The sequence below is a fragment of the Euleptes europaea genome, chromosome 12, assembly GCF_029931775.1.
Source record: "Euleptes europaea isolate rEulEur1 chromosome 12, rEulEur1.hap1, whole genome shotgun sequence".
Classification (NCBI taxonomy): domain Eukaryota; kingdom Metazoa; phylum Chordata; class Lepidosauria; order Squamata; family Sphaerodactylidae; genus Euleptes; species Euleptes europaea.
Genome location: NC_079323.1, coordinates 59,423,445 through 59,446,255, shown reverse-complemented (window position 1 = coordinate 59,446,255; position 22,811 = coordinate 59,423,445). Strand labels below are relative to the sequence as shown.

The window sequence follows — 22,811 nt, the reverse complement described above, 5'->3', positions numbered from 1 at the left end:
CAGAGGGTTGTTGCAAGGAAAAAAATGGAGGAGAGAGCCATGCATGCCACCCTGAGTTCCTTGGAGGAATGGCAGGATAAAAATATAGACATATTGTTCATCGCTGATGGCTGGGGTTGCTAGCCCATTTATGGCATTGTACCCCCACTGAAGCAGCTAGAGCAGGCCAGAGAGAATATTAGCTTTTATACTGCAATGCAAGTTTCCAACTTTTGCATTGCCAGTTTATGAGAAAAACTCTTAAGCGCTGGTTTTATTTTCCCATATAAACCTGCCAACCGAGATGCTCTTTTAAGAGCCCATCTCCCTTCAAAAGTTGGGGGGGAGGGGGAGGCTGTCATAGGGAACAATCCTAAGCAGCTCTACTCAGAAGTAAGTTTCATTGTATTTAACAGGAAAGCGTTCTTAGGATTGCAACCATGATGTGGTCCTTTTCTTGTGTGCCAGTTATCAGAACTTTCTCTTCGGATGGGTTTCCCTGCCACCATCCCCTTTACTACATTTTATGCACCAGGTGAAGTCCATCCTGGGTCCCAAAGCTTTTAATGGTATTAAAGACCTTCTAATGGTTGCTTTATCTGTTTTTTGTTATTTTCCGCAAATTGTACAAGGCAGTTTTGTTCACACTACATCACATTCCAAGAATAGTATGTAGGCTTTGGGCCCAGGCCATACTTCTCCCTGTATAAACTTGTGAAGTATTAAGTTTGATCACCCACATTGCTTGGAGTGGTTCCGTGCCAGCAGTGCTGGGCATTCCTTTCTCCATCAGAACACCTCCTTTTATTTTCCATTGCTTAGTAATCCTGGAAAGTTACACCCCAAATTATAATGCTCCCTCTGTGAAAATTATAACACAGGTTTCAATTATTCTAATTAAGAGTTTGATCATACACATTGACTCAGAAATAACCCCCGTTGACTTCTGTGACACTGACTCCCAAGTATGTATGCAGCCTTCCACTCCGATGGTGTGCATGTTAACACGGATGGACAACCTGAAACACTCCAATTAGAAAAAGGACTTTTTCTTACCGCTTTTCTTTTTAACCCATTCTGTGTTCACCACTTTTCTCTCTTACTCCACAGCATGTGCTATCTCCTCTCCACCACTACAAGTCTGAGTCTTCATCTCTCAGTTACTTCTCTTTTACTATTTCCCTACCACACATGACTCTGTGGCCCCATCTCCCAGTTTTTTGGGGGGGAAATGCAGCTCAGTCATGGAGCCTCTGCTTTTCATGCAGAGGGTCCCAAGTTCAATCCCTGGCACGTCCAGGTAAAATAAGGATCCAGTAGTAGTAGGTGAAGTGAAATACCTGTGACTTGAGCAGCTGTTCCCAATAAGAGGCAACAATATTGACCTTGGCAGAACATTGATCTGACTTAGTATGAGATTGCTTCATGTGTATCTTTCACCCCCTCTTTACGAGGACAGCTGCCCTTAAACCATATTTCTTCCTCCCCTTATTCTTCTGTTTCTGTCACTCCACAGTTCTTTCTGAACTACTTTCCTCACCTATAGGTCATCTCCAAGTTATCCCTTTTCTCTCAGAAACCCTCAGCTTTCTCCATCTCTGCTACCCTTTCTATATCTCACCTAGGGTTACCAAGCTCCAAGTAGTGGCTGGAGATCTTCTGCTATTGCAACTGATCTCCTCATTGAAGTCCCTCCCCTCCTTAAACCCCACCATCATCAGGCACCCCCCAAAAAAAACCCTCCAGGTATTTCCCAACCCGGAACTGGCAACCCTAATCTCACCCTTCATTGGGGTCTCCGTATCTCTGTTTCTCCGTTATCCCCGCTTTCCTACCTTCCCCAAAGGGCTCACCTACCTTCTTTTTTACTCCACAGGTACCCTTACAGGCAATACTACCTCTATTTTCGTCGTATCCCATATCATCCTCTGTGCTCTACCCAGAGAGTTAACAGCCAACCCCCAACCTCCCCCGCCCCACTTGGGAGGCTGCTGTAGAAGAGAGCCTGGTGACTTAAAAGCCATCCTAGACCCCACACACTTCGCCTGCATGGCTCTGTTGATGAACTTAGTCTCCTCTATTTGCCGTGTCCAAAGAGGGAGCACCAGTAGGGTTGCCAACTGCCAGGTAGTAGCCGGAGACCTCCTGCTAATTGTCAAGTGCAGGTCTCCACCTCTAGCTCTCTTGCAAAGGACTCACTCAGACAGGTTGTCAGAAGTAAAATACTTTATTAAAAGACTTAGCAGGCATAGACTGAAAGCATGACCGCTCAAAGGCGTAGCAAAGCAGAGAATACATTGCAGGAAACCTTACATGATTTAAGACACTACTTCTGTCAAACACTTTATTACAGCCTTGCCAGAAAAATACATATGTTCATATACATGCTATATGCTGATACAACATCATTCTTCCTGGAAACTCAGTCCAAAATAGTCTGAATACATAATTACACAACCAATGGATGCCCTTTTGAGGTTAATCCTTACCCTCCTTAGGAATACTCTTAGATTGACAAATTTTAATCGCTACTGCACAGCAGCGTCTGAGCAACTGTGTTGGAATCTTGTTGGTCCGTAAATCTGACACTACTTCTGAGATACCAGACCTGGATTGCCATGCAGTCCAGAGATAAGGATTCTCACGGCCGAAGTCTCAACATATTCCAGGTGCCGGGCTAGGCTAAACCGAAAGCACAAACATGTAAGATCCCCTGGGAAGCGAGAGCAGACCAGGCTCTGACACTAATTCAACTGATCTCCAGCCGATAGAGATCAGATTACCGGGAGAAAAATAGCCGCTTTGGCCATTGGACTCTATGGCATTGAAGTTCCTCCCCTCCCCAAACCCCGCCCTCCTCAGGCTCCGCCCCAAAAATCTCCCACTGATGGCGAAGAGGGATCTGGCAACCCTGAGCGCCAGCCTAAAGCAGGTCCATATATGTCCCTTCCTTGGGACACCCCTATGTTCTGCATCGGGCCCCTGGTGTGAGTGTACACTGGCTCTCCCTTCCTGCCAGCCAGCGGCCAAACCCCACTCCCTCCTCCCCACTTTGTTTGAAGGAGGGATGGAGCAGTCTTTGCATCATTCTCATCAGTCTTTCACCTCAGTCACCCCCTTGGCTTTCTTTCCCTACCCACACCACTCTTTATCCTCATCTCTCAGTCCCTCCCTTTCTTGTTAATACGTGTACACCCCTCACACCCTTATCTGTACTCTTCTTCTACTAAGTTTGTCAATAACAGCACATAACATTTTTTTTCTTTCCTATCAGTTTTCACACTGCATGATGAAGGTAGGCTATGCAGAATTGCTGGCTGGCTACAAATGGCCAGAAAAAACAACAGCCATCTCCACTGTCTTCCTTTAAGAGGAGCAATACACATATAGTGATGCACTTACAATTCTAATGAGCTTTCGCACACTTTAGATGCTTCTATACAGAGCTCTCTCAGCCCCACCTACCTCACAGGGTGTCTGTTGTGGGGAGTGGAATGAAAAGTGATTGTAAGCCGATATGATTCTTCCTTAAGTGGTAGAGAAAGTCGGCATATAAAAGCCAACTCTTCTTCTGAATGCAATTGGAATTGGGGGCTGCAAATACAGAGGAAGGAGGTACAAGTCATCTGAAGACTTTATGTTGGGCAGACCTAACTCAGACATCAGTCCTACCACATTTAACAGAGCTTACTCCCAAGCATGTACAAGTCTGCAGCCATCCACATTTTTTGTATCTAGTATGACTTCCATCACATCCAACTTTACCAACAAAGGCAGCTCACTGAATTTCCACAGGATGGCAGTATGAGATGCAACTATGTCTTAAACTACTGTGGAAAAATAGGCCAGATGTAGAAGGTCCTGATTTATTGACTGCTTCAAAGCAGCTATGTTGGGCTACTGATTTGATTGAGGAAGGAGCTGAGCAGAGAGGAGGTTAAGCCTCTCCCTCCCATGGTATTCTCCCAAGCTGCTATTGGCTCTGCAAGAGGAAGGGGTAGAAGTGAGCATCCCAATGCAGCTGTTTTGAAGTACAAAGAAATGTTCACATCACATCTAGCCCTTTTATGCATGGCTTTTGCCCTCGCAGTCACCCCTCCAACGACTTCGGGTCTTTGTTTGGATTATGCATGCCATTTCTGACTATCGGAGGTTGCCTCGGTCTCCCCCCTGCGTTTCTATACATTTTGCTCACGTTTTCAGGCACCTGTTTTATCTTGAATTTGAAAATGCGGGCAAAACCCGGGGAAACCCTTAGATGTCACTGGGGAGGAAAGAGAAAAACACATGTGCTGAATGCTCCAACTGAAATGAGCAAGATGTGAAGAAATTTAGTTTTTTGCCCTAACTTTTTACAGAGTTTACCTTGGTAGATAAGGTTACATTTTAAAGTCAAGATGACAAAGTACTTCCAGGGGTGAGGAACATCTGAGTTTTCAGTAAATGTAAAATCCTGTTTTCCTTCTCCATTCCACTGAAAACTAAATTTCCTCCAGAGAAGTCTAATGCAACTGTAATGAATCAGGATGAAGGCCCACTGAGACCAACCAAACAAGTGAGTTGTGACTAACTCAAAAGTCCCGTTGGTTTCCATGAGAAAGGAAACAGTGCAGCAAATTATACTGCACTTTTAAAAGAACCTGGTTTGGAGGGAACAATATCCATTTAGACAATTTTATATGCTTTTTAAAACAATAGTAACCTTACATAAAGGATTTCCAGTATAAGTCATTAGTCTTTTACAAAGAGAACTTTTATTGTACAAATAGCAACATAATGTTCTTATTAAATATACAAAAAAACAACATGTATTTAAGTAAATGTTGCTCTTGAAACTTCATTCCTCTGGCAGATCTTTGTGTTTTAATGAAGTCGTCAACTCTCCCAGAAAAGGAATCCAAGCAAGTTGCCAAATGTCTAAAAATCTGCACAAAAAAACAGTGTTTTTACAATTGCAATAGCTGATAAAAATCAGTATTTTCCCACAGGGAAATCCACATGTGCAGTCAGAAGGAAAATTCTTCAGCTATGATACCACAGTAGGACATGTGCAGGACTCATGTCATAGCTCTTCATGCTATGATGTGTCAGAATGGAACTATATGTTCTGTAGCCATATCAGGCTATGAAACTCTGGCCACTGCTGCAAAATGTTGTCAAGAAGAAGGGCTCTAGTGGGGAAAAGTGAGAGAACAAGAAGGGCTCAGCCCTGTCACCCAACTCACTATTTTGCCCCTGCAACAAAGTATTCTTAGGGAGGGCAAATATAGTATGTGTGAGGGCCATCTGGTTTTGGCTCCTATCTGTTTCTATCTCTCCCTCTTTGAACTCGTACAAGCAGTTCGCACCTCTGTGTATCTTCCTGAGTCCCCCGCCTCGTCCTTCTTGCCCAGGTGCCACCTCTCCTCCCCTGCTGTGCCTTCTGCCTTCACTCCCTCGGGCTGACTCCGGCCTTGAAATGCAGATAGCCCTCACTGTCTCTCTAGGACTGTTTGATGTTTTATGCTGCACCGGTTTGCCTTGTAACCTCCCATGTCTCCCATGCGTGTGAACCTTCATGCCCTGTAGTAGATAAATACTGTAACCCCGATAAGCTAGTCACTCGCAACTTTGAATCCATGAGCCTGTCTTCTCTATTTGAAGCCTTCAATAAATCTTTTGTTTCTGCATCCAAGTCTGAGCAATTGATTTGGCGAAGTTTGCCCAACTAGCTGGGGACTCTCACATTAAGTTGCGAGTCCTTGCCTCTTCGTTCTGCATCTGTACCCTACGGGACAGCTATGTCAGCCGACGAGGAAAAAACGACCCCTCCGGCTTCGCCGGATGGAAGCGGTGCCCCGGACAAGCCGGCCCCGAAAGACAAACCGGACCAGAAGGTGCCAGGTGCGCCCCGACCGGGCCCAGGACCGGGCACGCGTCCCAAGACCACCTTTAACACTTGGCTGGATTCGCCGAAAGGTTGGTCGCTTTCCCGGACTGAGGCAAAGCACCGCCGCTTGGCCTTAACGGGTACGGGGTTCGAGGACGACCCCGCTCGTCGGGACGCTCTGATGGATGAGGAGCGGAGACAGTGGCAGGAGGAGCGCCAGGCGATGGTGGAGCGCATAGATGCCATGCAGCTTGTGATGGAGGAGATGGCCGCTGCCATGGACGCGCTGAAGGTACAGCCCCCGCCGGGTAACCCTCCGGATGGGACACCGGCGGCTCCCCCCGCGCCTCCTCCCAGCACCCCGGCCCGCCGGGACTTGAAAATCACGTATGATGGGTCGGGGGACCAGTTGACCTTTTTCATGGTCCAAGTGGACATTTTCATGCGGGAGCAGGGCAGGACCTTTACCTCCGAGGAGTCCCAGGTCCAGTATGTGGCCTCCCTCCTGCAAGGCGAAGCGGCCGCGTGGATGGTGTTACAGTACGAGCTCCGCTCCCCTGTGCTACGGAGTTTGGATGACTTTATGATCGCACTCCGTAACCGGTTCGAGGACCCGAACCTGGGGGAGCGGGCCAAAGCCGCTCTGATGCAACTACGCCAAGGGGCCAAGTCAGTGGCGCAGTATGCGAGCGAGTTCCAGTCTCTGTCGAGTCGGATTCTGGACTGGAGTGAGGCTACCCGGGTGCAGTTGTTCAGGGAGGGCCTAAACCCGGACCTGCAGCATTGGGCCTTTATGCAAGGCAACCCCCCTGACGTTGAGGGTTGGGTGCGCCACGCTGCCGACATCGAAAATCGGAAGCAGCTCCTGAACCTGTCCAAGCAACGTTCCGGCCGCGACTTCAAACCGAGAGGAGACAAGGCAGGTGGGATCCGGGACCCTCGCACCCCAGGCGGCAGCGGCCCCACGCCAGCGGAGCGCCGCAAGCGCTTCGAGGCAGGGGTGTGCCTGGTCTGTGGAGGAAAGGGTCACTTCGCCTCCCAATGCCCATCCCGCTCCGGACGCCCGGCTTCCATTCGCCCCGTCCCGAGCGAACCAGAGAAAGCCCCCGCAGAGGGTCAGCCGCGACGCCGAAGCAACGCTCCAGAACGTCGGAGCACCCCCTCGGCACTGCACGCGCACGCCCTGGATGAGATCGCCAGTTCGACCGGTCCATCGGGACCCCGGATTGCCAGTGCAACCTCTGACTCCGCCGAGTCACGGATTACAAATACCACGTCCCCCTCGTCCAGCGAGGAGGAAGAGTGGGATGTGCCGGCAAAAAACGCCGTCGGTCTGCTGTAAGGGGGGCTCCTCAGCAGACCGCACCGACCCTCGTGCAAGGAGCTCCACCGATGGTAAGCGCCCAGGAAGATAATGTTTATATTCGGGTTCACCTCTCACTACCCACGGGGGGCCCAGTTTTAGAATTCCCCGCGCTCGTGGACTCGGGGTGCGCCCGCACATTGATTAGCGAGGAAGCGGCCCGGAAATTGCAGGTCCGCCGCAAGCGCCTCCCGGGTCCCCTTCGCTTCTCCCAGATGGACGGGAGTGACTTTAAAAAGGGGCCTGTCACTCACCGGACTACCGCGATAGACATGACTGTAGGGGAGCATTGGGAACGGCTGTACTTTACCATTGCTCCCATAGTTGCCCCTGTAGTACTGGGAATGAACTGGCTACGGGGCCACAACCCTTCTATTGATTGGGTCAAGCGGACCCTTACCTTCCCTGAGGATCCCTGCGCCATGCATGACAGGGACCGCATGTCCGGGACCCCGGCAGCCGCCCTAGTGGGTTCCCCAGGACCCGTTTCCAATACCCCCAACCTACCCTCGGAATACTCCCAATATTCGGATGTGTTTGATGTGCGGGAGTGTGACGAATTGCCACCACACCGGGAGACCGACTGTGCGATTGAAATAGTTGGGGACGGCAAGTTGTCCAAGGGAAAGGTGTACCCCATGAGCCCCAGTGAAAAGACAGTGTTGCGGGACTATTTGGACACTAACTTGGCGAGGGGCTTCATCCGCCCCTCCAAAGCTCCGTACTCCGCCCCCGCCTTTTTTGTCAAAAAGAAAACGGGAGACTTGAGACTGTGTATTGACTTTCGGAGGCTCAACGCTGTCACGCAGTCTAACGCTTACCCCCTCCCTCTCATTCCAGACCTACTAGCACAATTGAAGGAGGGCCGGATTTTCACCAAACTGGATTTAGTGGAAGCCTACCACTGCATTCGCATAAAAGAGGGGGACGAACCAAAAACGGCCTTTTCGAGCTGTTTTGGCATGTTTGAGTATTTAGTCATGCCGTTCGGACTTTCTGAGGCTCCGAGTGTGTTCATGCAGTTAATCAACGAAGTGTTACATGATTTGTTGTTTCGGGGGGTGGTGGTATTTCTGGATGATATACTCATTTATTCTGAAACCATGGAAGAGCATGTCCGGCTGGTGCGGGAGGTCCTCCAGCGGTTACGGGACCACAAGTTATATGCCAAAGTGTCTAAGTGTGAATTCCACCAGCCTTCCATTACCTTTCTAGGCTATGTAATCTCTCACCAGGGGTTGGAAATGGATCCCGGAAAGGTTCAAGCGGTGCGTGATTGGGAACCCCCTACTACACGCAAACAACTGCAGCAGTTCCTGGGGTTCGCCAACTTTTACCGCAATTTCATTCCCAACTTTGCGCAAGTGGCTCTTCCTCTCACTTCCCTTCTGCGCACTAAGGGAAAAGGTGCCAATGCCGCCTTGCCTTCGGCCCGACTGCAGTGGTCCCCTCCCTGCCAACAGGCCTTTGAGGACTTGAAGCTACTCTTCTCGTCCGAACCGGTCCTGGCCCACCCGGACTGCACCAAACCGTTTGTGGTCCAGGTGGACGCCTCCGATGCAGCTATGGGAGGGGCCCTCCTGCAGCGGGACGAAAATGGCGCTTTAAAGCCATGCGCCTATTTCTCCAAGAAGTTTACCCAGTCCGAAATCAACTGGGCCATCTGGGAGAAAGAAGCCGCGGCAGTTAAGCACGCCCTCACTGTGTGGAGGCATTTTCTGGAGGGGGCAGAATTCCCGTTTGAAGTGTGTACCGATCACAAAAATCTGGAGGCTCTCAAAGGAGCTAGAAAACTCAACGCCAAGCAAATACGTTGGGCCCAATTCTTTGCCAAATTTCGGTTCACCCTCAAACATGTACCCGGCAAGGAAAACGCCCTAGCCGATGCCCTATCCCGACTGCCCCAGTACCGCAACGATTTTGACCGTCCTGTGGACTCTTTATTCACTCCTGAGCAAAGGGGAGAGATCCCGGGTTTGGCAGTCTCCACCCGGTCTCAAACCCGCCACCCCAGTGGTCCCTCGCTCAAGGGAATCCCGGAGGCTTTCCAGCAGCGCCTCCGGGAAGCGTCCTTACAGGAAGCAGAGCAGCAGACGCTCCCTTCCGGTATGGAGCAGCGAGAGTCCTGGTGGGTGCAGGAAGGGAAACTCTATGTCCCAGCCTCTCTTCGCAGGGAGGTTTTGGGACTGGTCCACGGAGCCAAGCTGGCCGGTCACTTTGGGTTTGTCAAGACATTGCATTTGGTACGGCGGCAGTTCTGGTGGCCGGGCATGAGAGGGGATGTAGAATTGTACGTTCGCAGTTGTCCCACATGCGCCACCGCCAAAAACAGGGGGGGAAAAACCCCAGGGCTTCTGAAACCTCTGGAGATCCCCACCCGGCCATGGGAGGTGATCGCCATGGATTTCATCACCGATCTACCCCCCAGCAGGGGCAAGACCGTACTGTGGGTTGTTACGGACCTCTTTTCCAAGCAGGTCCACTTTGTCCCCTGCGCTGGGCTCCCGTCAGCGCAGGGGTTGGCCAAGATGTTCGTCGCCCATGTCCTACGGCTTCACTCGATACCTAGGAAGGTCCTCTCCGACAGAGGGGCCCAGTTCGTTGCCAAATTCTGGCGAGCCTTCCTGAAGCTTATGGGGGTGGGGGAACAGGGTCTCTCGTCTGCCTACCACCCGCAAACTGATGGCCAAACCGAACGGGTGAATGCCGTGGTCGAGTGCTATCTCCGATGCTATGTTAATTACCATCAGGATGACTGGGTGGACCTGTTACCCTTCGCTGAATACGCATACAACAATGCCCCCCACTCCTCCACGGGGTTTAGTCCGTTCCGTGTAGTATACGGAACCGATTTCGGCCCTTTCGGTGCCGCCCCCGTCTCCCCCGAACTCGAGGCAGTGCCCGAAATGCAGGAATGGGTGCAGGCGGTCAGTTCCACTTGGCCCTGGCTACAGAAGAACCTTGAACGGGCCAAGCGGAAATACAAAGAACAGGCTGACAAACACCGGTCACAGGGATGGGAACTCCGGGTGGGGGAACAGGTTTATCTTTCCACGAAGAATCTGCGTTCCCTCCGACCCTGTAAAAAACTCAGCGACCGCTATGTGGGCCCCTTCCCCATTACTCGGGTGATCAACGAGGTAACTGCGGAGCTGGATCTTCCCAAGACCCTTCGCGGGGTACACCCCGTTTTTCACATCAGTCTGCTCAAGCCGTTCGTCTCCGCTCCCCAGTTCCACCCCCCTTCTAAACCAGAAGTGCCCACTGTTGTGGGTGGGGATACCCACATGGAAGTGTCCAAGGTCTTGGATTCCAAGTGGAAAAAGGGAAAGCTGTTTTACTTTGTTCGATGGAAACATCTAGGCCCCGCGCACGATGAATGGGTTGCAGCCCCCCACATGGCCGCCCCCTGGCTCGTACACGAATTCCATTGCGCTTATCCCGAGAAGCCTCGACCTCCCGAACTCACGGGAGGGGGGCCTTAAGGGGGGCAGAATGTGAGGGCCATCTGGTTTTGGCTCCTATCTGTTTCTATCTCTCCCTCTTTGAACTCGTACAAGCAGTTCGCACCTCTGTGTATCTTCCTGAGTCCCCTGCCTCGTCCTTCTTGCCCAGGTGCCACCTCTCCTCCCCTGCTGTGCCTTCTGCCTTCACTCCCTCGGGCTGACTCCGGCCTTGAAATGCAGATAGCCCTCACTGTCTCTCTAGGACTGTTTGATGTTTTATGCTGCACCGGTTTGCCTTGTAACCTCCCATGTCTCCCATGCGTGTGAACCTTCATGCCCTGTAGTAGATAAATACTGTAACCCCGATAAGCTAGTCACTCGCAACTTTGAATCCATGAGCCTGTCTTCTCTATTTGAAGCCTTCAATAAATCTTTTGTTTCTGCATCCAAGTCTGAGCAATTGATTTGGCGAAGTTTGCCCAACTAGCTGGGGACTCTCACAGTATGAAGCCACCCATTTGCTTAAATTTGAGGTTTCGAAATTTGTTGAATCTGTGGGCACTTTTGGAATTTTGAGAACAGAGATGGGGAGCCATGACAAAATAGCTGTTATGGGCGCTGGGTTCAATCAGGAAAAGTTGGGAGGTTCCACAAAATGCTGAGTTCCAAGCCAAGCATCTTTGAAGCAAATATCAAATTCAACTTAAACAACAATGAAAGCAGGCCATGATGAAAGCAAGCAGCAGTAAAATATCTTTCAATAAAAACAGTCAAACAGAAGTATTGAACAGGTTTTCATCTGGCACTGAGCAAAGCCAATACAAGCACCTCACAGACCTGTCTGCAAAGAGGTATCAATGAAGCACCTCAACCAAATTGGCTGTCTCCCTAGTTGCCATCTAACTGATTTCTAAGAACAAAGATATGTGGGGAAAGCCTCAACAGTGACTCTCAGCAGGATGATACATAGGGTTGCCATATCTGGGTTGGGAAATATCTGGAGATTTTGGGGGTGGAGCCTGAGGAAGGTGGGGTTTGCGGTGGGGAGGGACTTCAATAGGGTATAATGCCATATAGTCCACCTTCCAAAGCGGCCATTTTCTTCAGGTGAACTGATCTCTGTCACCTGGAGATCAGTTGTAATTATAGGAGATCTCCAGCCACCACTTGGAGGTTGGCCAACCTACTGATACAGGAGAAGGCAGCCCCATTAGGTAGGAAATTCTGAAATATGTGAAGTATCCCTCAGGTCCTCTATACCAGCATACTTAAGACATAACAGTTGTATACCCACGTTCCCCTTTCTGAATGACTGTGTAAATCGAAGGATGCTAAATAAACACCCTGTTGATACTAAAGCCACAATGAGACATTTCCATATTACTAAGTATCAGTCATGCCAATCTGACTGTACCTCTTAAGACACCTCAGTTCCCCTTCTTCTCAGCTTCCCTTTTCTGTTTCTCCTCCTGTTCTTTTTTCATTTTTTCTTCAAGCCTTTTCCTCTGGTACATTTTTGCCCCAGCGAATGCTAAGCAAAGGATTAACGTTTTAGCTGCCAAAATGTACATAAGCAGTGGAAAATTTTCCAATACCTAAAATAGGAGGGGGGGGGGAAACAAACAAACACACATTCAACCACAACAATTACAGGATAAAAGTAGAACTGCATAATATATGCAGATCCATGATTATTAGGGTTCCCAGCTACCCCCTAATGGTGGGCAATCGCCCACCGATTCATGCCACTGCCCGCCAACACTCAGCTGGCTGGTGGGCGGAAGCAAGCCAGTGGAAGGGGAGGAGCAATCTGCATTCCTCGTGTGATGACATCACTTCCAGCTGGATGTGTAAGCATTGGCATCGCACCATGGTTTCCATTTTACCACTGAACACTGCCACCTCCAAGTTATGCTTTTGCTCCATGGGGGGAAATTTATGGGTGGGACCCTGCCAGCTTTTTCAATCTATCTCAACCAATTTCCCTCCCTACTAGAGCCCCCACCCCACGTGGCTTTTATCCATGCAAGTCCCAGGATCCACTCCATAGCTTTTTTAGGAGACCCACTTTTCAGCAGTGTAAAAACTAATTGGATCCAACCTTATGCTATATTCTGTAGACTTCCCCATCAGAGATAAAAGCGGTTCAGGGATGGCAGTTTTCAGCAGGAAGAGATTGCATGAGGAAGAAAGTTAGGTAGCCCTTCTTCCTCCCTCCTAGTCTGATCTCTTAAAATACAGTCCCAGCAACTGAAGTCTATAAAAAATGAAATCAAGAAAATAATCTAGAACTAGGTGTTTCATGTTGTAATGCCCTAAGCCTTTTGAACAAGTGTGTAAAATACAAAATTATTTCCTGTCCCCGCAAGCACACACTTTAAAACAGTAAATCCATACATACACAAGATTTTAAAAATTACCCGCCAAAAGAAATAACTATAATTAATAACAATAAAATAGAAACAACTGCACATCGTATGTCATAATGTATAGCAATCAGAAATGCTTTTTGTACAGAAGGGAATGAAAACAATTATCAACCTATACACTATTAATTTGTCAGCATTTAAGAAACAAATGATATCTGAATGGCTTTGCAACTTGTAAATATGTTTTACTTATATTATACAAACTAAAAACAAACCCCCATAAAAAACCTTCAGTGTACATGTATCTAAACATATTTGATTGGTCAAATATATCGCAAACTGCCTCAGAAGGGATGCCATTAGCTTGCCAGGATACCCTTTACTGCAGTCAACAAATAAATAACAGGCAGTGTCCATTGACTTCAATGGATTTGGATGGGAGACCACCAAAGAAGTCCAGGGCTGCTATACAGAGGAAGGCACTGGCAAACCATCTCTGTTAGTCTCTTGCCTTGAAAATCCCATAAGGGGTCGCCATAAGTCAGCTGCGACTTGACGGCACTTTATATACACACACACAACTTTGGTTAGGATTCCACTGATGATCTCTTACTCCTCAGGTTTGTTTCCTGGGGCGTCCTGGCATCCCGGGAGGCGTTTCCGGGGCATCACGGCGCCGGTCTGGGGGCGGGGCCGCCATTAGGTGGCCTCCTAAGCCGTTACTGCTCAGGAACACCACCCTTTTTTTGGTTGAGATATTCCGCCTTTTAGGTGGCGTATCTCCCGTGCAACCCTATGTGGGTATATTAAGCATCAGGCAATATTCTCAGAAGGAGGAGTTCCACAGTTTTGGAAACTCAACAAAAAAGGTCCCTTTTCCCAGCATCTGACCAGTTCTGAAGAATGCTTTAAGTCTGCATGGCATTCAATTCTATCCATTTATAAAATGACAATTTTTCTAAGATTTAAGTAAATTGATTTAAAAGATTTGGCAAGTCAAACGTATTTCCAATGATGGGCCATAATTAACTCATTATGCCAGCTTTAATATTTCAAATTGCCTTCAAAGACATGGATTAGGGGTCATGCTAACTAAGGTATAGGAGTAAGTGCAAAGTGGAATATTTATTGTAGTGTAATCTACCTGAGGGACAAAAGTATGTGTTACGTAGGAAACAAATCAGACCGCCTGATTTTAATTAAGGGTTTAAAGCAGAATCAAGGTAGGGTTTTGGGGTTGGTGGGGGTTGTTCCATGCTGTGCCATTGGAAGAAGGGGTGAATTCACCTCTTCCCCAGTGAAAATATAGATCATACACACACACACACATACAGACACTGAAACTGCTATTAGCCATACCAGGGTATTTCTTTTTACGCACTGTGACTAACAAAAGTTTGGAGGGGTAGTTTTGATCAGGAAACAGCATGGGCTAAAAAAACAAAATCCGTTTTCCCACCTGCTGTCGTCCCAATTTCATGTTATCCCCCTTCCCAGCAACTGTTTTGCATCCTTTAAAAAAAAGGATCTGATCTTGCAAACAAGAAATCAGAAGGAGATTCAGACTGGGCAGAGCAGCCAAGAAGGAGCTAGAAAACATACTTAAGTGTAAGGATGTGTCACTGGCCACTAAGATCAAGTTAATTCATGCCATAGTATTCCCTATTCCTATGTATGGGTGTGAAAGAATGAACGAAATGAAGAATTAAGAAAGCTGACAGGAACAAAGTTCATTCCTTTGAAATGTGGTATTGAAGGAGAGTTTTACGGATACTGTGGACCGCCAAAAAGACAAATAAGTGGGTTTTAGATCAAATCAAGTCTTAACTGTCCCTAGAAGCTAAAATGATTAAACTGAGGCTTTAATTCTTTCATCATATTATGAGAAGACAAGAGTCACTGGAAATGACAATCATGCTAGGAAAAGCTGAAGGCAGGAGGAAAACAGGAAGACCCAACATGAGGTGGATTGACTCTATAAAGGAAGCCCGGGCCCTCAATTTGCAAGGCCTGAGCAAGGCTGTTAAGGATGGGACACTTTGGAGGACACTGGAGTCACCATGCATTGGAAGTGACTTGATGGCACTTAACACACACACGTAACATATAATGTGGTGTCAGGAGCAGGCCATGAGGATAGTATGCAGAAGTGCAACTGTGCTGCTTCCAGGTGCTGTTGTGCTATTCTGTCCAAGGCCAGTCTATGCCCCGTGTTTAGTCTTCATAGATTCCCATACTGTGGGAATCGCCAAGTACTCCTTCCTGCCTCTTGGAGGGGGGGGGGGTTGCCTGGGTAACCGGTTATCTCCTTTTGCTTTTCCATATATGCTATGTACCTAGCCTTTGACCCTTACTAGTGTCCTTTTGAATATGGCTTCTGAAACCTGTCGATTCTACCCAATAAAACTGCTTTTGTGGATTGGTTGTCTGCTGAAGTCTGTTTAAGGGGGCCGCAGGACTAGAGCTCACATGTGGCCCTAAAGGTTCTTTCATAATACCACCCAAAATTACCAGATGGTTGATGCCTCCTATTCGTATCACAAGGACCACATTATACTTTTAGATGTAACTGAATCTACGTATATTAAGAAAATGTGAACTGCTGCCAGCATGAGGAACAGAATTATGGTATTTTCTACATAAAACAGTAGATTTCAAGCATGGGTCACGTGAGGCAAGGGAAGGGACTGTGTGTGTTTGAATGCTTGCTCCTATGTGAGTAAAAGTGAACATAAAGAACAATAAATGGGATTTTGTCTAGGGTCCCTATGCTCTTTAAGCCTGCGCTACCAAAGAGACACTGAGTTGGGTCCAAAGATTCCACTAACTGTGAAGCATTCCACCAATGGAACATGAGGTTTCCATCACAGCAAGGCTGAACAAAACCTTCGGATCCAGCCCATTAGTAAAATTTTGTTTTACAAAGGCCCTGCGTATACAAGGATAGCACTGAAAAATCACATTTCCCAAAATATATATTTACATTTTTAAATAACGTTTCCTTCTTCTGTGACAGCATCACTTCTGCCTGCCCATATTCATTTTTAGTACCCCTGCTCATAACAGTTCCTCTTATGTTACTGACTTCTCAAGTTACACCCCAGGCAAGAAAAAAAAAAGGCTCCAAAGCTGTGCCGTGCCTATGAAGCTTGCTACACATTCTTCTGGTTCACAGCCAATATGCTAGAATTTAACAAAAGAACCTGAATGATGGGGAAAGAATATGACTTAGCAAGAGGGACAACGTTTGGGAGACCTAGTGCAAATATAATTTTCAGGAGCCACTTGTGCAAACAACAGCTCACCCCAGGGCAAACAGTGCAGAACTGAAGGAACTGCTTAGGGAAGGCTATAGACATGACTTGTGTGACCAGTGCTTGAGACATGTGTTCACAGGAATAATCATTGCGCTCTTCTGTGAAGAGGTGCACTGAAATCACACTGCGCACTCAGCAGTTATTTCTACAGATAAGCCCCCCCTCAAAAAACAACTATCATCACCACCAACTCCTAGATTTTTCCATTAGGACCCCTTTAAAATGTACTACAAATTTAAAAATATTATAGAATCATGCCTAAATCTGGATTGGAGACAAATGGCAGAAGCTGCATCTTTTATAAGATGCATCTTTTATAAAATCCCCTTTTAAAAGAAACAGCTGTTCAGACTGTTATATTTAAGCTACATTTTAGAGGTGTTTATTCTGCTCGTTTTAACATTTCCTGTTAATAATGCAACCATATTATCAAACAATTACTTGTTTTGAATGTCACTTGTTCAAGGGTATTCAAGGATGTTTAGTCCTTTTATTCTGATAAACAACAAGGATCATGTAGAGTTAGGAGAGGCCTTAACTGCCCACTATAAATGGGCAAGATCACACGTCCCTCTCTTGAGATAAGCTGGAATCTTCCTGAAGCTGAGAAACAAGCAACATTCTGGCAGCTGTATAAATGGCAGCTGCATAGAAAGGGGAGGGCCAGTTTGCAAAGCAATATATTCATATGGAAGAAACATGCAAATGTAAACAAGCTGTGGCACTGAACAACTATTTTTAAACAAAGCATTGAATTTTCACAGAGCCATTCATCAGCGACACCGAACACACTGAACTCTCTTTTTAATTCTACACTTTTCAAAGCGTGTATAAGCTAAAGTGTCCTCACCTTCCAATTCAGTAGCCACATCTTCAGTTTTTGGTGAGATCAAGGCTTGCACCTCAGGGATGAACCAAACAGCACCAGTCAGATTGATAAGAAGCTAGCAGGGTTAAAAAGCCACCTGAAAAAAATTTAGAAATATATTCAGCCAACCTGTTTGTGCCTCACATATATAGGGGCAGACCCAGCTGATAAAAATATCCAGCCAGTCTGTTTGAATGCAAGAAGTTCACTGCCCCTGCTGCTTGGAGAGAACATTTGAGAAAGTTCTCACTGTGACACAAAGGGGAATCCTTCAGCTCTGAGTGACAGGAACAATGTCCAGTTGGACTGTCAGGCAGAGCAGATAATTTACTGTCTGTGGACAGGTGCCACCGCTTTATATGGAGATGGCTATCCCCTTCCACTTACAGCAGATTTCAGCAGCTATTCAGCTAAGCAACACTGACTGCTTTGCAAACATCCTGTACACACAGATCCGAATCCTGCTCAAGTTCCACTGAAAACAAAGATATATAGTATTTTCATTAGAAGACTGAGATTCAGCTGAAAACTAAATCACACTCACACACTGAAGGGGTTTTTTTCTTTATCCTGATTGATGTCACACCTGGAATATCTAGGGCTGGACTTCATCTCCTGCTACTCGCAAGGTTGGAATATTCATTCAGGGGGGAAAAAACTATTACAGCATAAATAAAACAGAAGGAAGTCAAGGCAGCTCCCACAGACTCCATGAAGGGACTACTGTCTTTTATTTACTACTGCTAAGAATACATTTGGATATTCAGGAAAAGTATGTTCAGATTTCTTTGGACTCCACCAGTTCAGAACACAGGTGGGAAGTTAAATATTTCAATGTTCTAACTTTCAAGTAAATTCACTGAGGACTACAGTTGCAACTTGAAGCTTATTCCACAATGCCATGCCCATATCCATTTTGAGTACCCACTCTGCAAGGTCACCAATCAGCAGTAGCTTCTCGTCCCAGCATCAGATTTGCCCACTTCAACGGTTTCTATGTTTAACCTTGATTTGTATCCGCTGAACCCTGCACAAAAAACACGAACAAATAAGTAATGTGCATCCGATAAGCAAAAGTTTCTACTTCAATGTTAACAGAAGCACCGTTTTTTCAAAATAATATCAGTGACTTAAAAAGGAACATTACATATTGTGCTTTCAAGGTCAAGTTCTCAAAGTCCTGGAATCACTCGGGCAGCCAGTGTTTTGAATTTCTGAGATAAAGGGGAGATATGAGTTAACGGTTGTGATTTGTTGACCTTGTTGTTTAACTTTTAGGATACGTATTTTTAAATGTCTGTTTGTCTCTGTTAGTAGGGGCCCTGAGTCTGACTATAGTCAGCAGAGGGTGGGATACAAATCTAATAAAATAAATAAAGACATAAATGTAAAGTCCTTCTGAACTAGAGATGCCAGCCTGCCGGTGGGATCTGGGGATCCCCTGGAATTACAGCTCATCTCCAGACTACAGAGGTCAGGCCCCTGGGGAAAATAGCTGCTTTGGAGGGTGGCTTCTGTGGCATTGTACCCTACTGAAGTCCCTGTCCTCCCCAGGCTCCATCCCAAATCTCCAGGGGTTTCTCAACCTGGATCTGGAAACCCAAACCCCATCCCCTACTCGTGGTCAGTAGGGACCCTACTCTGAACAAAAGTATGGGGCGGGGAGTATGACAAAGACCTAGTTCAGTAAAAGGACTTGCAATGTTGAAGTTTTCCCATAAACAGCAGAAAAGCATCACTGGTAATGGACAAAACCAGACTGCATATTTTCTTACTATTTACACAGAGATTCCACATGAGTGAAGATGGAGAGTTAAATGCATATAACTAGGGCCGTTCAGAAGGCCATTAGGTTTGGGTCTCAAGTCCAAAGAAGGCCTCAAATTTAGACCTGTTAATTTGTTGGCATTCAAAAAAAGTTTGGAATTTGTTTTTATGCACATCATGTGTTGCCTTTTCTTTTTATGGCCATGGGCCAAAAAAGCTGGAAGTGGCTGAGGCATCTCTGGACATCTGCAAGGGCCTCCATATAAAGAAACCCTGATTCCCAGACCTGATAGTTGTTTCATGAGAAGATAAATTATAAATTGCTCCATCCCCAAATTAATTTAACTATTCCCAGGCCCTCTATTCCACTGTTAATCACTCCTCGCAAGCTGTTTACTCCACACACACACACATCTGGAACCCTGTGGAGACAAAAGTAAGTATGGGGTGTGATTCAAAGCACAAAAGGGTTACATACCTACTCCGCTGTTTCTTTGCTCTAAGTTGTTCTAAAATTGGGCTGGATTTCTTTCTTTTGAAAAGTGGCCTCTGGGAATTACTTACCCGCATTGGCATACAGCCATATCCTACGGTTGTCAAGGGTACATTGACAGCAACTGGATCATGGGTATGCTTCTTCACCTCCCTTTGTGCAGACAGCTACCATGCTGCGTGATTATGACCCGTGCTCCCAGAAGCACATAGCAACTGCAGCTGGACCAGCATCCAAGTGACAAACAAACTACATGACGGTCTTTCTCTCTCTCCTTGCTTTGGCTGTCCGTCCACCCCGCCAGCCTGCCTCTCTCGCCATTGCCACGTTCGCTTGCCTTCCTCTAGGCTGCCACCCGCACTGAAATTGGCTCGGGATGACAATCAAGCAACTTGTGGCTGATCAAATATCGCCAACTGGCCACCTGTAGTTTGATCCAAGGACGCCCTTGCAGAGGCAGCGGGCCACCTTGACGGTGGCATCTGGCATTAGTGACAGCAGGGGTGAGGTCTCCTTCTCCCTGGCCCTGCCGGAGCATACACAAACTGGTACTTTGATGAAGGGCAGACATCGCCCAACCGGCCATGTTTTTTTTTTTAATAGGAGCTTTGTTTTTTATACATACAGCGCAGTTTACAGCATTTAGGCCATCCTTGGTGACCCAAGACAAACCAGGGAGGGCACTTCTATCTTTTGACTATCACTCACTAGCTCTTATATCTATGTGACACGGTCAGCTACAAATAATCAATAGCAACAGATCAGAATTAAATGTCATTGCTTCACAGCACTGGTTCCCAACCAGGGGTCCGTGGACCCCCAGGGGTCCCTGAGAACTAAAATAAGGTCCGCGAAACAAAGTTATAAACCCATAATAAATTAATATTTTCAATTAAAAGTTCTCTGTTATAAAAATATATATTCAAATATTATTCTAATGTTTAACTAACAGTTATGATTAAAGATTATTTTCAAATTCTCGGCATTTTTTATTTTGAACCTTGGGGTCCCTGCACCGAACAAAAAAGTCCTAGTGGTCCCTGGTCAAAAAAAGGTTGGGAACCACTGCTTCACAGCATTAGGATTTTTGTTATTACAATAAATTTATCTTGTGCTACAAAGTTATTTGACCAGACAATTCACCATTGGGGGGGAGGAATCTGTCAAAGGACCAGCCATGGGAGTCACCACAGACATCATTCAGGGCATGGTCTTCACAGTGAGAAGCAGCCAGCCAGGCTTCCAGGCTGTGCCTGACATAATGCCTTTTCTACTAAGCGACAGGGACCCCAAGGCTACATTGTTCAGTGGCAAGATTTGTTTCAATCTAGTGGCAAGATTTGTTTCAATCCTTCTATCCCTCCAACACTAGATAGATCCGTGGTTCCCAACCTTTTTTGGACCAGGGACCAGTAGGACTTTTTTGTTCGGTGCAGGGACCCCAAGGTTCAAAATAAAAATTCCGAGAATTTGAAAATAAACTTTAATCATAACTGTTAGCTAAACATTAAACTTAGAATAATATTTGAATATATATATATATTATAATAGAGAACTTTTAATTGAAAAGATTAATTTATTATGGGTTTAGAACTTTGTTTCGCGGACCTTAATTTAGTTCTCGCAGACCCCTGGGGGTCCACAGACCCCTGGTTGGGAACCAGTGAGATAGACGCTGCTCAAGATCAATGGATCAAGGCGCTTCTAAGGCACCGGTTCCCAACCAGGGGTCCGTGGACCCCCAGGGGTCCGCGAGAACTAAATTAAGGTCCGCGAAACAAAGTTCTAAACCCATAATCAATTAATCTTTTCAATTAAAAGTTCTCTATTATAAAATATATATATTCAAATATTATTCTAAGTTTAATGTTTAACTAACAGTTATGATTAAAGTTTATTTTCAAATTCTCCGAATTTTTATTTTGAACCTTGGGGTCCCTGCCCCGAACAAAAAAGGCCTAGTGGTCCCTGGTCAAAAAAAAGGTTGGGAACCACTGATCTAAGGGAGAAAAGGAAAGGAATCCGGTTAAAGCAAACATTGCAAACCAGGAGCGAAACAGATGTTCAGTCCCCCTTCTCGCTGCGCCTTTTGCAGACGGCTTCCGTTGCAGCAGGGCTTGCTCCTAAATGCACGTGCAAAGGATTTCAGCCGTGGGTATTTAAAGGAGCAAAACGCCTATTAAGTAACACCAGCATCAAAATAATAGTTCTTTATGCACGGCGACAGGTCAGAAATAAGGCGAACGCTGTAAATTGTAATGAGACTCGCTCACTCCAATGCAGAGTTTACTGGTTGCAATTGTCACGCCTTTTCTGGTTTAAGAAGCAAGCTCGCTACAGTACCTTACAGTCTCCGTAGACAGCCATTGAACCCCAGGAAGGCTACAAACTACAACTCCCAGAACCCTTTGCTGCTAGAAAGGGTTCTGCTTTGCTGCTGGAAAACTACATGTCCCAGTTTTGCAACAGAAGCTTGCATCGCTAGTCCTGCGGAGGGGCGGAAAAGTGGAGGTTATTTTTTCGCGGTTAAGGGCGTAACGGGATGCAAATGATAAAGAAGAGAGTCGGCTGTTTGCAGTTTTCTTTTATTGGGGAGAGTTGCCATGGCTAGATGTACAACATAGGAGGTTCTGTGCAGATTTGGAATGATTTGGGGATTTTTTTCCCCCAAATCCAAATATTTGAATCATAAATAATAATTTAGGGAAAACAGCAACAGTTGGAAACAAAAAAGAATAATCAGAGAATTAAGCCAATATCTTATCCGTCCCATTTTTAATCTTGCCTTTCCTCCAAGCGGCACAGGGTGTAGTGCATGGTTCTCCTTTCTTGTGCTTACCCTCACGACAACCCTGTAAGTAGGGTTGCCAGCTCTGGGTTGGGAAATACCTGGAGGTTTTGGGGGTGGAGCCTGAGGAGCCTGATACAGCACAACCATGCCCTGTGCCATTCTGAAAAAGGGTACATCCGAAAGTGATCGTGATAATACCGGATTAATACCGGATTACAAGGCATCAGCCCCATTTGACTGGGGGGGGGGGAGGCGTTTAGGGGTTTTTGTTTTGTTTTTTTTAAAAAAACACAACCATTACTTCCAGTGCCATGGAATGGAACATGAATGAAATGCTGAGAAGTACATTTCCTGTATTGCCTGTGTTGTTCATTTCTGAGATCCAGAATTGTTAATGTTTTTGAGCAAATCAAGGCATCGTTTTCCAGTTTCTTGAGCCTGTGGAGTGCAGACGCCAGCATGGTTCACAAGATGAGTGAATACATGAAGGGAGCTCCTAGGTGTGGGGGCAATGGGATTGGCTCCGTCACCACCCTCCTCGAATTCTGA

The 22,811-nt window shown here is 46.6% G+C and overlaps 1 protein-coding gene across 2 annotated transcripts; it reads right to left on the bottom strand.

The window, feature by feature from the left end:
• Window positions 1-4,738: 4,738 nt before the first annotated feature.
• Window positions 4,739-17,214, bottom strand: SMIM11 (small integral membrane protein 11). 2 transcript variants are annotated; one of them, XM_056858639.1, is made up of 3 exons: window positions 17,194-17,214; window positions 12,072-12,252; window positions 4,739-4,904 (listed from the first exon to the last, which is right to left on the bottom strand). In XM_056858639.1, exons 1-2 carry the CDS (start codon window positions 17,212-17,214, stop codon window positions 12,085-12,087), a joined length of 189 nt encoding a protein of 62 aa, XP_056714617.1. In that variant the 3' UTR covers window positions 4,739-4,904; window positions 12,072-12,084. The 2 variants fall into 2 exon arrangements, with proteins under 2 accessions (XP_056714617.1, XP_056714618.1); XM_056858640.1 differs by lacking the exon at window positions 4,739-4,904 and having other exon boundaries at window positions 12,067-12,252.
• Between the last annotated feature and the right edge of the window lie 5,597 nt (window positions 17,215-22,811).